The sequence below is a fragment of the Terrapene carolina genome, unplaced genomic scaffold, assembly GCF_002925995.2.
Source record: "Terrapene carolina triunguis isolate 2854851 unplaced genomic scaffold, T_m_triunguis-2.0 Scaffold837, whole genome shotgun sequence".
In the NCBI taxonomy this organism is placed as follows: Eukaryota; Metazoa; Chordata; order Testudines; family Emydidae; genus Terrapene; species Terrapene triunguis.
In genome coordinates, this window is record NW_020665188.1 from 687,392 (window position 1) to 701,823 (window position 14,432).

The following is a 14,432-nucleotide window of genomic DNA, read 5'->3' on the forward strand; positions in this document are numbered from 1 at the left end:
GTAATGAAAAATGTAATGAACCTAGGCACTGCTGTAAGGAAAAACAACTCCTCCAGCAAGCCTATTTCATACAATTTCTGTATGAAGCTGGAGTATTACAAAACTCCCAGCCCCCGGGAAGGCACTGCCGCAGTGATAACTGTGTGTGCGGGGGACATTTTGGAAATCCATGAAAACACCAGTTCCCTCTCTGTTAGAATACAAACCATTTCCACCTCACTTGCAGAAACAATGTATCTGAGCCTCCGTTTAGTACAGGGCTGCAGCTCTTGACGCTTTCTGACGGGGACAGAGTTTGCAATTTGTCGGAGAACAAATTCCCTTAGCAAAGCCATAGATGGTGTGTAAAGTGGGTTCAGCTGCAGGAGTTCACTGATTCCTCCATTTAATTTCCTCCTCTTGGTGGAAACAGACAATCTGATTTTCTCTCCATTACTACGAGCCAAGAACAACAGCCCTAAATCAGCCCCGATTAGTAGATGGAAAGGCAAGATAAGGAAAATAGACAACTGCTGGGTAACGGCCTGTGAGATATGGAAATATGGTTTGACACGCAGAGAAAAATGTGCCTGATCCAGGATGTATTGATTATGCCCCATCGTAAGCTGGGCACTAAAATCTTGGATGGACGGATAGATAGAAGAACGCAGAAGCTGTAATGTACTGGAACTACAGTCGTTAAACTGATTAATCAACTATATTTGTGTCCTGCTCAGTACTTGTGCTCAGTCTTGCTGCTATTAGTCTAACATATTCTGCTCCTTCTCCCCTGACCTTGCTGTCTTGAAAATTGCCCCTAGAGGGCCGTGCCCCCATATATCCTGGGTTAATGGCCTTCTGAAGGCAGGATGCTGCTATCCTCTCGACGAGCCTTTGAATCTTGCAGTGAAATGAGAAGGGGGTTTGTGCTGATGAATCCCTCAATGTGTATGAGATGCTCACACACTTCGGAGAGGGGCCATAGAAGGACCTACGCAGCTAGACAGCGTAAGAGGCTAGTCAAGATGATCACTGGCCCAAACCAGAAGAAGAAGGAGGGGCTAAAGCATTGCCTAGCAACACCGAGCTGCCAGAGAAATAGTCCGATTGTGGGGTCAGTGGCTTGCTGACATGTGGGGAGAGTGGGAGGGGTTGGTGGTTGGCCTGCCTTGTGTATTCCCAGCTGGGGGTGCTGCGCTGAGCCACGGCTTGCTGGGATCGGGGAGAGGAAAGGGAATGTGTCTGGAGCTAAAAAGCAATGCCCAGAACCGGCTGGGCCAGCAGCAGGCCCGCCCAGTCAGGGCCGGCTCCAGGCACCAGCTTGCCAAGCAGGTGCTTGGGGCGGCCACTCCGGAGAGGGGCGGCACGTCCAGCTATTCAGCGGCAATTCGGCGGATGGTCTCTCACTCCCGCTCGGCGCGAAGGACCTTCCGCCTAATTGCCGCCGCAATTTTGGTTTTTTTTTTTGCGCCGCTTGGGGCGGCAAAAACCCTGGAGCTGGCCCTGCGCCCAGTGCACTAGCCCCTAGCTCTGTGTGTCTCAAATGTCTCCTCTTGGTGACCCCATATTCAAAGCCCTGACCCCTTTATACCTACTATACAGTAAGAGTAAGGAAAGCAGCTGTGACTGGGTGTTAATATTCAAACTCCTTGTGCAGCCAGTCCCAGTTTCTCTCTCCCCCTCCAGTCCCAGTCTCACCAGACTTCTTGTCCCAAGCTACTTTTCTCCCTTCCCCTGATCTGGCTTTTGTCCTTTCTGCATTCGAATCAGATGGCTTCCTCCACATTGCCTGGGGGCCATCAGGGGGGTTCATTGAGAGACTCCCTGCCCTCAGTTCCTATGCCCGGCCCCATCCTACCGCAGCTGGAAGCAGCAATTACAGGAAAAGGCCTATCGGCCCTGTAGCGGTGGGCTGAAGCATGCTCAGTCACTCTGTGAGGCTGGTGCACACAGTGTGTGGTCAGCACTTTGAAATGCTAGAGCGGTTCCAAGAAAAGCTCACCAGATTGCTTTTAATATGGGCAAAACAACACATTTTTCTCAAAGCTCATTCTTGGGAATGGCTGAACTGTTTTGGCTGAAATTTTCCAAAGAAATTCAGCCTGAGGCAGACACGCGGCAGCCTTGGCAAGGAAGATTTCACGCCTAACAGCTGAAGTTTGGCAAAGTTATAAAGAAGTGAAAACAGGGTCTTGTAACGGGAAGTATCAGGCAACCTTAATAATTGGCAGCACTGCTTACACAGCCCAACACTGTGGCATTTAATTTCAAAAAGGGGAACTATGCAAAAATGAGGGGGTTAGTTAAACAGAAATTAAAAGGTACAGTGACTAAAGTGAAATCCCTGCAAGCTGCATGGGCGCTTTTTAAAGACACCATAATAGAGGCCCAACTTAAATGTATACCCCAAATTAAGAAACATGGTAAAAAAACTAAAAAAGAGGCACTGTGGCTTAACAACCATGTAAAAGAAGCAGTAAGAGATTAAAAGACTTCCTTTAAAAAGTGGAAGTCAAATTTATAATAATTAATGGAGATATCCTATCTCCTAGAACTGGAAGGGACCTTGAAAGGTCATCGAGTCCAGCCCCCTGCTTTCACTAGCAGGACCAAGTACTGATTTTGCCCCAGATCCCTAAGTGGCCCCCTCAAAGATTGAACTCACAACCCTGGGTTTAGCAGGCCAATGCTCAAACCACTGAGCTATCCCTCCCCCTTCTAGTGAGGTAAATAGAAAGGAGCATAAACACTGCCAAATTAAGTGTAAAAATGTAATAAGAAAAGCCAAAGAGGAGTTTGAAGAACGGCTAGCCAAAAACTCCAAAGGTAATAACAAAATGTTTTTTAAGTACATCAGAAGCAGGAAGCCTGCTAAACAGCCAGTGGGGCCCCTCGATGATAGAGATAGAAAAGGAGCGCTTAAAGACGATAAAGTCATTGCGGAGAAACTAAACAAATTCTTTGCTTCAGTCTTCACGGCTGAGGATGTTAGGGAGGTTCCCAAACCTGAGCCAGCTTTTGTAGGTGACAAATCTGAGGAATTGTCACAGATTGAAGTGTCACGCGAGGAGGTTTTGGAATTAATTGATAAACTTAACATTAACAAGTCACCGGGACCAGATGGCATTCACCCAAGAGTTCTGAAAGAACTCAAATGTGAAATTGCGGCACTATTAACTAGGGTTTGTAACCTGTCCTTTAAATCGGCTTCTGTACCCAACGACTGGAAGATAGCTAATGTAAAGCCAATATTTAAAAAGGGCTCTAGAGGTGATCCCGGCAATTACAGACCAGTAAGTCTAACGTCGGTACCGGGCAAATTAGTCGAAACAATAGTAAAGAATAAAATTGTCAGACACATAGAAGAACATAAATTGTTGGGCAAAAGTCAACATGGTTTCTCTAAAGGGAAATTGTGTCTTACTAATCTATTAGAGTTCTTTGAAGGGGTAAACAAACATGTGGACAAGGGGGATCCCGTGGACATAGTGTATTTAGATTTCCAGAAAGCCTTTGACAAGGTCCCTCACCAAAGGCTCTTACGTAAATTAAGTTGTCATGGGATAAAAGGGAAGGTCCCTTCATGGATTGAGAACTGGTTAAAAGACAGGGAACAAAGGGTAGGATTTAATGGTAAATTCTCAGAATGGAGAGGGGTAACAAGTGGTGTTCCCCATGGGTCAGTCCTCGGACCAATCCTATTCAACTTATTCATAAATGATCTGGAGAAAGGGGTAAAAAGTGAGGTGGCAAAGTTTGTAGATGATACTAAACTGCTCAAGATAGTTAAGACCAAAGCAGACTGTGAAGAACTTCAAAAAGATCTCACAAAACTAAGTGATTGGGCAACAAAATGGCAAATGAAATTTAATGTGGATAAATGTAAAGTAATGCACATTGGAAAAAATAACCCCAACTATACATACAATATGATGGGGGCTAATTTAGCTACAACAAATCAGGAAAAAGATCTTGGAGTCATCGTGGATAGTTCTCTGAAGATGTCTACCCAGTGTGCAGAGGCGGTCAAAAAAGCAAACAGGATGTTAGGAATCATTAAAAAGGGGATAGAGAATAAGACGGAGAATATATTATTGCCCTTATATAAATCGATGGTACGCCCACATCTTGAATACTGTGTACAGATGTGGTCTCCTCATCTCAAAAAAGATATACTGGCACTAGAAAAGGTTCAGAGAAGGGCAACTAAAATGATTAGGGGTTTGGAGAGGGTCCCATATGAGGAGAGATTAAAGAGGCTAGGACTTTTCAGCTTGGAAAAGAGGAGACTAAGGGGGATATGATAGAGGTATATAAAATTATGAGTGATGTGGAGAAAGTAGATAAGGAAAAGTTATTTACTTATTCCCATAATACAAGAACTAGGGGTCACCAAATGAAATTAATAGGCAGCAGGTTTAAAACAAATAAAAGGAAGCTTTTCTTCACACAGCGCACAGTCAACTTGTGGAACTCCTTGCCTGAGGAGGTTGTGAAGGCTAGGACTATAACAGCGTTTAAAAGAGAACTGGATAAATTCATGGAGGTTAAGGCCATTAATGGCTATTAGCCAGGATGGGTAAGGAATGGTGTCCCTTGACTCTGTTTGTCAGAGGGTGGAGATGGATGGCAGGAGAAAGATCACTTGATCATTGCCTGTTAGGTTCACTCCCTCTGGGGCACCTGGCATTGGCCACTGTCGGTAGACAGGATAACTGGGCTAGATGGACCTTTGGTCTGACCCAGTACGGCCGTTCTTATGTTCTCTTCCACAGAACCTTCTTTTTTCATGCTTCAGTAACCCGCCTGCCCCATAATCAGTAGACACCCAGCTGCTTGGCACAGAACATTTAATAGCAGGCGGATTTTTTAGCTCCAGATCTAAAGCCCATTGAGGTGAATGGAAAGACTCCAGTGAGTTTTGGATCAGCCCCATAAGGAGATCTGAGATTACAAAGCCTTAATCACTGTAGCAAAGTAAAGCCTGACCAGCATGCTGCTCTGTTCAGCTGCTGCTGCGTTGGTGCTAGTTTGTTCTGGTAGTGCTATTCACACACAATGGAGCCCCAGACGTGTTCTCAGCACAACTAAACGCCAGCTGGGGAATGAATGAAGCCTACAGTGTGAGGCAGCAGCAGTCATTAGCTGTGTGTGTTTCTTTGCTCATTTAGGCAGTAAGCTAATTGAAGCTGGAAGTGTCTCTTCTATGTGTTTGTACAGTGCCTGGCACAATGAGGCCCTGACCCAGGCTGAGGCTCTAGAGTCTCCTGCAGTAATAATATTTACAAATAAGCAAGGGGGTCTTGGGTGTGCGTACAAACTAGTGAAATTCTAATACTTTGCGCAGCTAATCCCCATTATTAAAGGCCTTTATTTTACCTTCCATTTTTCTTCACAGTTCCTTTCCTTGGGTTTGCATTCTTTCAAATCTTTGTCTTGTTCTTGCTTCCTCTTGCGTCACCAGCTCTTCTTTCCTCTCGCTCAACCGTGCGTATTGGCTGGCAAGGCCAACTCTTTCTTTACACGCCTTTCCGGGTCACCCTTGTTGAGACAAGAGACTCTCTCTCCTCATGGCTTCATAAAATCTGACAAACACCGTCGTCATTTATATCTGAAACCACGGCACCTGAACACCAGCTGCCTGACTGCCTGTGCACGCTAACCTGGTGCTAAATATTGCTACAAGCAGCCATTGCCTAGGTTACAAATGCACACCATTCTACAGCAAAAACTCCTTCGTGAGCACTTCATGGTTGCCTGTCCCAGGGATCGGTTCCAGGCTGAGCATGTGTCTTAGATTGAAGAAATGCACTCTTTCAGCTCTGCTCCATTGAGCCAACTACAGCCCAGTGTCTGAAACACTTTAAAAGACACTGCACAGCAAACTTCAGGCTATTTTGCTTTACCGTACCCTTGGCCATTGTGCCCCTGTCCCTTCCAGGTCCCACAAGGCCCGTCCTCGTTCCTACACATGACGTGACACGACGAGACCCGAGCAGCTCGGCAATTCAGTATGACTTTATTGAGAAAGGGAAGGTTAGAAAAGCAACAGCATTTTGGTGCCTGCCTGAGGTGCTGTACGCGGAGCAGAGGAGGCACTTGGGTGGGAATGTAAGAGAATGGCCCCTTTTCCGCATGGTCTGCTCGCTAACCAAAGCCATCCGTCGCTGTAGTGGAGCGTGAACGCCATCAGAACAGCCACCTTTCCCTCAACAAAGGCAATGGAAGGGAATCAGGGTCGCCCCCTATTTCTGCAGCACGCACACCCATTGTTAGTTCGTTCCATCGTTAGTTCATTGGGAATGTAACTGAGAATCTAGTAAAGCTATAGGCAGGTGTGAGGGCCAGCTATTCCCTTTGTAGCCCAACCATCTCTCATTATCCACAGCTGCCTTGGGGAGAGTCCTTCTCCCAGAGCCTCTCCTGGGACAGTGTCCACGGGAGGGGATGAGCCGGCTTCCTGCACTGGCTCCCCATGCGCAGCACTGCTGGGGGGAGAAGAAAACTGCAAGTGTGGAAACAGGAACTTGCACACCCAGAGTGAAACCAAACAACAACGACACAGGTCCCCTATTGTACTTTACATCCAGAAAGCCTGTACAGACAGTAACTAGCTAACCCACCCCCCAGACAGACAGTAACTAGCTAACCCCCCCCCCGCCCCAGACAGACAGACAGTAACTAGCTAAACTGTCCAGACAGACAGCTGGTCAATAACTTGCTATCCCCGCAGACAGACGGTCAGTAACTAGCTAACCCGCCCAGCCAGTACCTAGCAATCGCCCAGCAGTGCTGGCTCATCCCCTCCCGTGACCAATGCCCCAAGAGGGGGCTCTGGGAGAAGGACTCTCACAAGGCTCTGCTCGTGGAGCTCCTCCCATTGCCCATTGGGGCAGGACTTTCTCCTTTACAGGCCCCACCCTCAGACTCAGCAGCTCCCCAGGGAGTGCAGGTGTCGCTGTGCCACTGCATTGGGTCTGGCCCCTTTCCTGGTAGCATCCCCTGGCTGCAGTCGCCCCGGGGCCCTGAGAGGCTTGGGCAGGAGGTGGGGAGCAGTGCTGAGAGCTGCTGCAGGAGGCAGGCAGGGCTCTGCCCCCCTCCCCTTAGGAGCCGGAGGAGTCTTGGGCTGGGGAAGGGGCTGCCTCCCCCTGTGTGTGCGTGTGCACGTGCGCGCGCGCACACACACACACACACACACGGGGAGAGCTGGCAGCACTGTATCTATCACGCACACAGATACACACACACGCAGAGACACACTCACACATACACGCATGCCCACACACAGAGATACACAAACACACATGGGAGAGCTGGCAGCACTGTAACTATCACGCACACATACACACAGATACACACACACACAGACACATACACGCACACACACACACAGATACACACGGGAGAGCGGCAGCACTGTAACTATCACACACACATGCAGACACACACACACACGGAAGAGCTGGCAGCACTGATTGTCACACAATTTTTTTTTTTCAAAAATCCAAAACTAGCCCAAACCCATCCTTGCACTCCTTAAACCAAAACCCTCCTGATTTTGGGGCTAATCTCATGATTGGTGGGGTCTGACTCACGACTGGGGTGGGCGGTACTGGGGAGGGCTTGGGCAAACAGCTCGTTTTTCTCCTTTCATCAGGGAAGGTTGCCCAGGACCAGAAGGGGACAGGTGGGGTGAGTCGACCCCATTGAACGGTGACCCAGGTAGGAAGGCCCAGGGCTGAGCGTGTGTCTCTGTGGCAAGACCGAAACTGAGGGTGACCCACTGATCTCCCACTTCTGGGGTGTTCTCCCTGGCTGAAGGAACCAACATGCGCTGGTTTGGCTTGTGCGCCCATCTAGCTACCTGACCATGGATGCTCCCAGCGCAGGGACCCAGATCAGGGCCTTCCACACAGAGCTGCCAGGCTCTTCTATAGACCCCAACATGTTCGTGTGCAGAGCCCAACCAGTACATAGCACGAGCAGGCAGATCCCCGACCTGCCCCCCCCACGCCGTTCTCGCCCGTATGGGGCAAGGAGGGGCCGGTGCTGCAATGGTGGCTGACCCCTCTATCAGTGCGGAGGGCTCCCTCTAGCAGGGAACTTGGGGTGGGGCAGGGGAAATGCAGCCTGAGGCAGTTATTGGTGTCTTAGGCTCCAAGGCCACACTGCTGTGTCAGTTGCAGGCACAGGCCCTGTGTGTTGGTCTCATGCTGATGGTGCTGAGCAGATGCTGACTGCTCAGCGGCACAACTTAGGATCCCTGCACTCCCTCCAGACGCTGGAGACCTTTGATCTCTGGCTGCACATTCTACTCTCCAGAACACCACCCTCTGGAATGACAGAGGCAGGCAGGACTAGGGGGTTCTGCTCTCTAACCTTCCGCAGCGGCCAGGACATATCCTGTTGTGTCTTAGTTAGCAATGAGTAACCCGCCACGGCATGAGATGTGACGTAAACAGGGGTACTGCTGTTCCCCTACAAGCTTGTGGCCACGGTTCAGTTAATAACAAAATACATTTTCATATTTCTATCAAATGTCACATAAAAACCTCATAGAAAAGCTTGTGCAAGCAGGTCAGAAGCAGATTGCTTCCCTCGAGGCGTTTCTTGACACGGTGCTCGGTGCTTGGCATTACAGGACCGTGCTGATGGTCTCTTTGGGGACCTGGGTGCTAGGCAGTGATTTAAGGTACTCCAGGTGCTTCCTGGCATCTTCCTGGTTGTGTCGAACGTAATACACCACATAGGTGATGACCATGGTGAACCAGCCAAACATGGTGATGAACATGGCGACATCTGTGGTCTTTTGATGGATGTTACAGAAATTGACGCCAGAGTCCAGGACCTGGATCAAAGGTTTCCCGACATATTCTTCGCGCACAGAGGTTTGGCAGGTGATCTCGTTCACTGACTCGGGATCTAAATTCACTTCCGAGAGCACCTCCTGCAAAGCGCACTCGCAGTGCCACGGGTTATTGGACAGGCGGATCTTAGCATTCAGTTTGACTAAGGCTTCCTTGGGAATACTCTGAATAAGGTTATTGGAAAGATCCAGTGTCCGCAGCCCGTCTGCCACCCCTCTGAAAGCTGCCATGTCTATCTTCTCAATGGCGTTTCTGGAGAGGTCCAGCTCTTCCAAGTGGTTCAGATGTTTGAATGCGTTGTTGGGGATCTGGGTGATTTTATTTGCATCGAGTTTCACAAACACAGCATCTTTGGGAATGTCCTTTGGGATTTCATCCAAATGCTTTGAGCTGCACAGCACAGCCATGGCTCCTGAGTGGTCTGTGCACTGGCAGGGCTGGGGGCAGGAGGTCCACACAGGAGGGATGCACAGGAGGAGGCAGAAGAAAACGCGGGTGGAGGACAGCTGTGCCAGTGAGGTTGCCGGGTGTGCCAGGAACATTCTGATCATCGTCTCAACGGGGCACACTTCTGCATGGCTGCCGGGGAAATGTTAGTCTTTGCCAGCCAACCTCTCCAGGTGTGCAACGAGACTAGCTGGAGGCAAGTCACGTACTCTCTTTTCTCGTCTTTCAAAGTGCGCTCTTTTGTTTCTGACAGCAAAAAGAGGGAAGGGAAATTGACATTATTTTTCTTGACACTATGAAATACTTAGATCTCTCGGTGTGTGATCTACATTAGCAAAGCAAGTGCTGGGTTAATCTGCTAATTCTGTGCACCAGCTCCTAACAAGGTCGTCTACCATCATCTCAGATAGGGTCAATACAGATGAAAGTTATTTCTCTGCATTTTTCAGATTTTTAAATGAAAGGGTCAGTTCTTGAGGGCCAGGGTGTGACACAGATACACACTGACACAGGGAAGTAATTCCCCACTCCATGCACCTCTGTGGAGACTTCCCGGCCCTGGGGACCAGGTGCACAGGAGCAGGGATGTTGCCGCTGAGTAGTGAATGGGATGGGCGGAGCCCCAACACAGAGCTGATATTGCACGAGGAATGTTATAATCTGTTGCTGGGACAGTCTTGCCAACCTCAAGCATTAAAAAAAATCGTGAACCAAACCATCCAAATTTGTGAGATTGGCTTACAAATCATGAGATTGTAACAAATAATCAAAGCAGGGTTGTTTTCATTTGCCCTCTAGTGTGTGAGCCTTTAGAGGTCACGATTTCAAGCTTTTCTTTGCAACCAGGACAATTAGAAAGTTACTTTTAAAAAATGAAAGCCGAGATTATGATGGGATAACATGACTCCAGGGGTTGGAGCTTTAAGAAAAAACACTAAATATCACCTAGGATTGAGAGAGATGGCAACACTGAAATTAACACACACACACGCACATATATATATCTACATGCCTGTTCTCCAAACAAATGGTGATTTCATCAGTACGGGAGTTGGGGATGGGAGTTAACACTAATTTGAAAACAAAATAAAGCCTAATATTAGGAAAGATGAGGACAAACTGGAGAGAGTCCTGAGGAGAGCAACAAAAATGATAAATGATTTAGAAAACCTGCCCTGAGAGGAAAGGCAAAAAACCTGGGCATGGTTAGTCTTGAGAAAAAGAGACTGAGGGGGGACCTGAGACCATCTTCAAATCTGTGAAGGGCTGTTACAGAGAGGATGGTGATGTATAAGAGGCCAGGGGAGGCTGAGCCTCCCCACAAAAGGCCAGCGATGCAGGGGGGAGAAATGCCGCAGATGTGGCGCAGGTCACCCCTCCAGAGGTGCACTGGCCCGCTGCCACCTTTGGGCACCAGAAGCAAAGCCCCATAGAATTGGGGAGCCCCGCCCACATTCTGCTCCATCTCTTCCCCTGATTCCTTGCTCTCACTCTGCCTCTTCCCACCCCCCCCTTGGCCTTTTCCCCTGAGGCCCAGCCCTCTTCCTGTCCCTGCTTCCCTGAGGACCCCCCACCCTCCGCTCACCTAAGGCAGAAAAAAGTGATGGCCCCATGGCCCCTTGGTGGCCCACCCTTCTGGGAAGGGGGTGGAGAGGAACAAGCAGCGGGTGAGGGGAGTCTTGGGGAAGAATAAGAGAGGAGCAAGGGGCTGGTGGGGGGTCTTGTGGGAAGAGGCAGAGAGGAGTGAGCAGTGGGCTGGCGGAGCCTCGGGGTAGCGGGGGTAAGAGCCAGTGCGAGGGCAGGGCCTCGGGGGAAGAGAATGACTGGGCACGGGGCCTCAGTGGCAGGGCCACGGTCCAGGCACAGGAGACCCCCCTTCTAGGGAGCTTCTGGCACTTGTGTGTGAGCCGCCCCAAACAGAAGACTCACGCGCCACCTATGACAGTGATCAATGGTTCCATGTCCATTGAGGGTAGAACAAGAAGTAAGGGGTTTAACTGCAGCAAGTGAGGTTTAGGTTAGAGATTAGGAAAAGCTGTCTAACTCTCCGGGTAGTTAACTCTGGAACAGGCTTCCAAACAGAGGTTGTGGAATTCCTGTCACTGGAGGTTGCTAAGAACAGGTTGGACAAACACCTGCCAGGGCTGGTCTAGGTTTACTTGGTCCTGCCTCAGCGCAGGGGGCTTTGAGTGAGTTGGATTAATACAGTAATTAGAAGGATTAGCTGCCCCAGGCTATGGGCACCCCGACACAAATTACAAGAACAAACAACAGCTTCAGCCCAGATCCAGCAAAGCTCAACCACAGCAACTCCCCAGCCTGTCCTGCCCAGCCTGGATCTAACCCCACACTTTCTGCAGCAGCCCCCGCACATAATGCAGTGTGTGCAGACTGGCGGAGGAGCTTATTCCAGCGCTGCAAGGCCCTCATGGAATTCCTCTGTTGACCCCAGATCTGGTCATCCTGGCATGGCAAGAGGGGCGGGGTCTCCACTCAGCAGGTCCCAAAGCATTTAGGCCCCAATTCAGCCAAGCACTTAAGCATGTGCTTAAATACTTTCCTAAATAGGGATGGATTAAGCACATGCTTGAAGTTAAAGTATTATGCTGAATCAAGGTCTTCTGGCTTTATAGGTCAAAGCCAACTCCTTCAATTCAATCCAGAAGCCATTTCTATGAATGGGGTTGCACAGGTGTAAGATCGGTGCAGAATTTAGCCTGATAAATCCATATTAAACTGGCTTTCAAAAACTGAAGCTAGGCACTGAGCTGAAAGTTTGATTGTCTAGAGGGGTCGTGGCCATGCCAAGCAACAGAGAACAATGATTGCGCCCAGCTTCATTTCACTAGGAAGCACAATTTTACTACCAGCCTGTCTGCATCTTCCTCGGCTGCCTGGCAATGTTTGGAGCGAGATTTCTTTCGTTACAGCGAATGCCAGTGCGGCATGGCACAGCGTCCAGTCCGACCCATCTGCAATATGCTCAGTCACCTAGGCTGGGCAGGGTACTTCGTAGATAATAACTAGTGAGAGGGCATATTTCCTAACAGCCCGCTTTCCTCTCCCTGACTACAACCCTGCTGCTTCGGTGGGGTGGGAGATCACTAGAAACTGACCTGCTAACGGCACTACTTGTTTGCTAAATCAGCAATGAAAAGGCACCTTACCTGAGTTGAGGTAAAACCATTTGGCTGCCGTTCAGGTTTTGTTATTCTCCTCCTTCAGCTGCCAAACGTGTAGCCAGTGCTGTCCCTCCAGCCCGGTATGCCTGAGTCTGGGTGAGATCCAGCAGGGCTAGCGGGGTTTAAACCCCATCCACCACTTGTTGCTGTCTGTTCAGTCCTCATGTCTCCATCTCTGTGGTGCTTTCCTTCGCCTCGGCATACACACAAGCCACACACCATGCAGATGGGCTGTAATTGGACAGCATCTGCCTGTCACTGACATCCTCGCTGCGCATCCTTGGATTTTTTAAAGGGACAGCCTAGTAATAACTCAACCACATAAACAACCTCAATCTCTTCCCCAGATGACCCTGTATCATGCTGGCAGGTGCGTATGTCGCAGTAGGTTCTGGGCATGATTACCAGGCAATTGGTAATAGATGGGAAGAGGTGGAGTAGCAGCTCTCTCACGAGTGCTTTCAAATTCCCTCCAAATTTCTGCCTTTCAGCGCAGTGTTGTCTCCTGCTGATAGGAGGGTTTTAAACTGCTCCCAAGAGACTGGATCTTACCAGCCACTGGCGTTGGCTGTGGCTCCCCTTGTCCCAGGGATGGGCCAGCCCTTCCTGCTGGAGTCGCAGTGGCTGGCTGCGTTGGGTTCTGTCCTGAGGGGTGAGCAGGCGAGTCCGGCCCTGAAATGAATCCAGCAGCGACACAGAAGGGCGACGCTCGCTCCATGTGCGGTGAGAGTTGGGGCAGGGTTGTGGCGCCAACCCTGGCTGGCACTCAGGAGATCTGGGGTCTAGTCTCAGCCCCACCATCACTTCTGGGGGTGAGTCATGGACTGTCTGTGGGTGGAACGTCCTCCCCTTGGCCCCCCCAAAAGGAGAGCTCCCAAAGTGCCATGCTGGCTGGGCGCGGTTAGCTCTCTCCTGCATCTGACCCCGGGCGCCCCCCGCCTAATGTGCCCTGCAGACTGAGCCCTCAGCTCGCCTGCAGTGCTTCCCTGGGGAAACCTGTGCTGTGACTGCCCCATCCTGTGGCTGCATACAGGGTGTCTCCCCGTTCCCCTGCTCCTAAGCAACCAACTCCAGGCTCTGTGGGGCAGGGGCTGTCTCTCAGGGGCTCTGATCTTGGGTGGAGCCTCAAGGTGCTGCCCTACTGGATAATCACATTGTTTTCTGGGCCTCCCATTAGCCCTGACCCACTAGCAGCCACACAGGGAGCAGAGGCCAGGGAGACGTCTCTGCCCCAACAGCCCAGTAGATTGCACAAGGGAAACCATTCTGTCGACAGCAGGGTGATCCATGCTGCCTCTGCCCTGCCTCTTCCTGCCCAGGCTAGCCACTTTGCACCTGTGCCAATGGCGCAGCCTTCGCCAAGGGAAGTGTGGCCCAGGAAGGGTTGTGGCCACGCTGGGGCCGGTCCTCGAGCTGTCACCCAGCTGCTCAGGAGCCATGGCAAAGCGGATGGGCTCTGCCCTGGTACTGACAGGCTCCCAGCTGGCCATTGCACGGCACTGCCTCACTAGCCCAGCATGTTCCAAAGCCCTTGTGCTCTCCCTGCTGAGGCCAGGCTCACTTGGGGCAAACTCAGCCCCCCCCCCAGCACGAGCCCTGCCGGAGGAGCATGCAGTGGAGGAGGCCAGGTCTTGGGGATGCACAGCCAGACCATCCCCTGCAAGCAGGGGCCCTGGCCTGCCAGCAGCTCCGTGGCTTTCACAGAGGGTAGGGTTACCACTCGTCTGGATTCCCCCGGACATGTCCGGCTTTTTGAGCTAAAAATAGCGTCCGGGGGGAATTTGTAAATGTCCGGACCTCCCCCCCATGCAGAGCGCGCGCGGCTAACAGGGCAGCCGACTGGATGGTGCCACTTACATGGGGCTCCGACAGCCAGAGAGAGCCCCTCCTCCGCTTCCCCTGCAGCAGAGATCACTCCCTCCCTCCCTGCATTCCCAGATCGCCTCCGGCAGTCTGG

General features: G+C 50.6%; 1 protein-coding gene across 1 annotated transcript; it reads right to left on the reverse strand.

Annotated features, from left to right (window-relative positions):
* Nucleotides 1-8,614: 8,614 nt before the first annotated feature.
* Nucleotides 8,615-9,397, reverse strand: LRRC3 (leucine rich repeat containing 3). The gene has a single exon (XM_024206369.2). The coding sequence runs from the start codon at nucleotides 9,395-9,397 to the stop codon at nucleotides 8,615-8,617; it is 783 nt and encodes a 260-aa protein (XP_024062137.2).
* Between the last annotated feature and the right edge of the window lie 5,035 nt (nucleotides 9,398-14,432).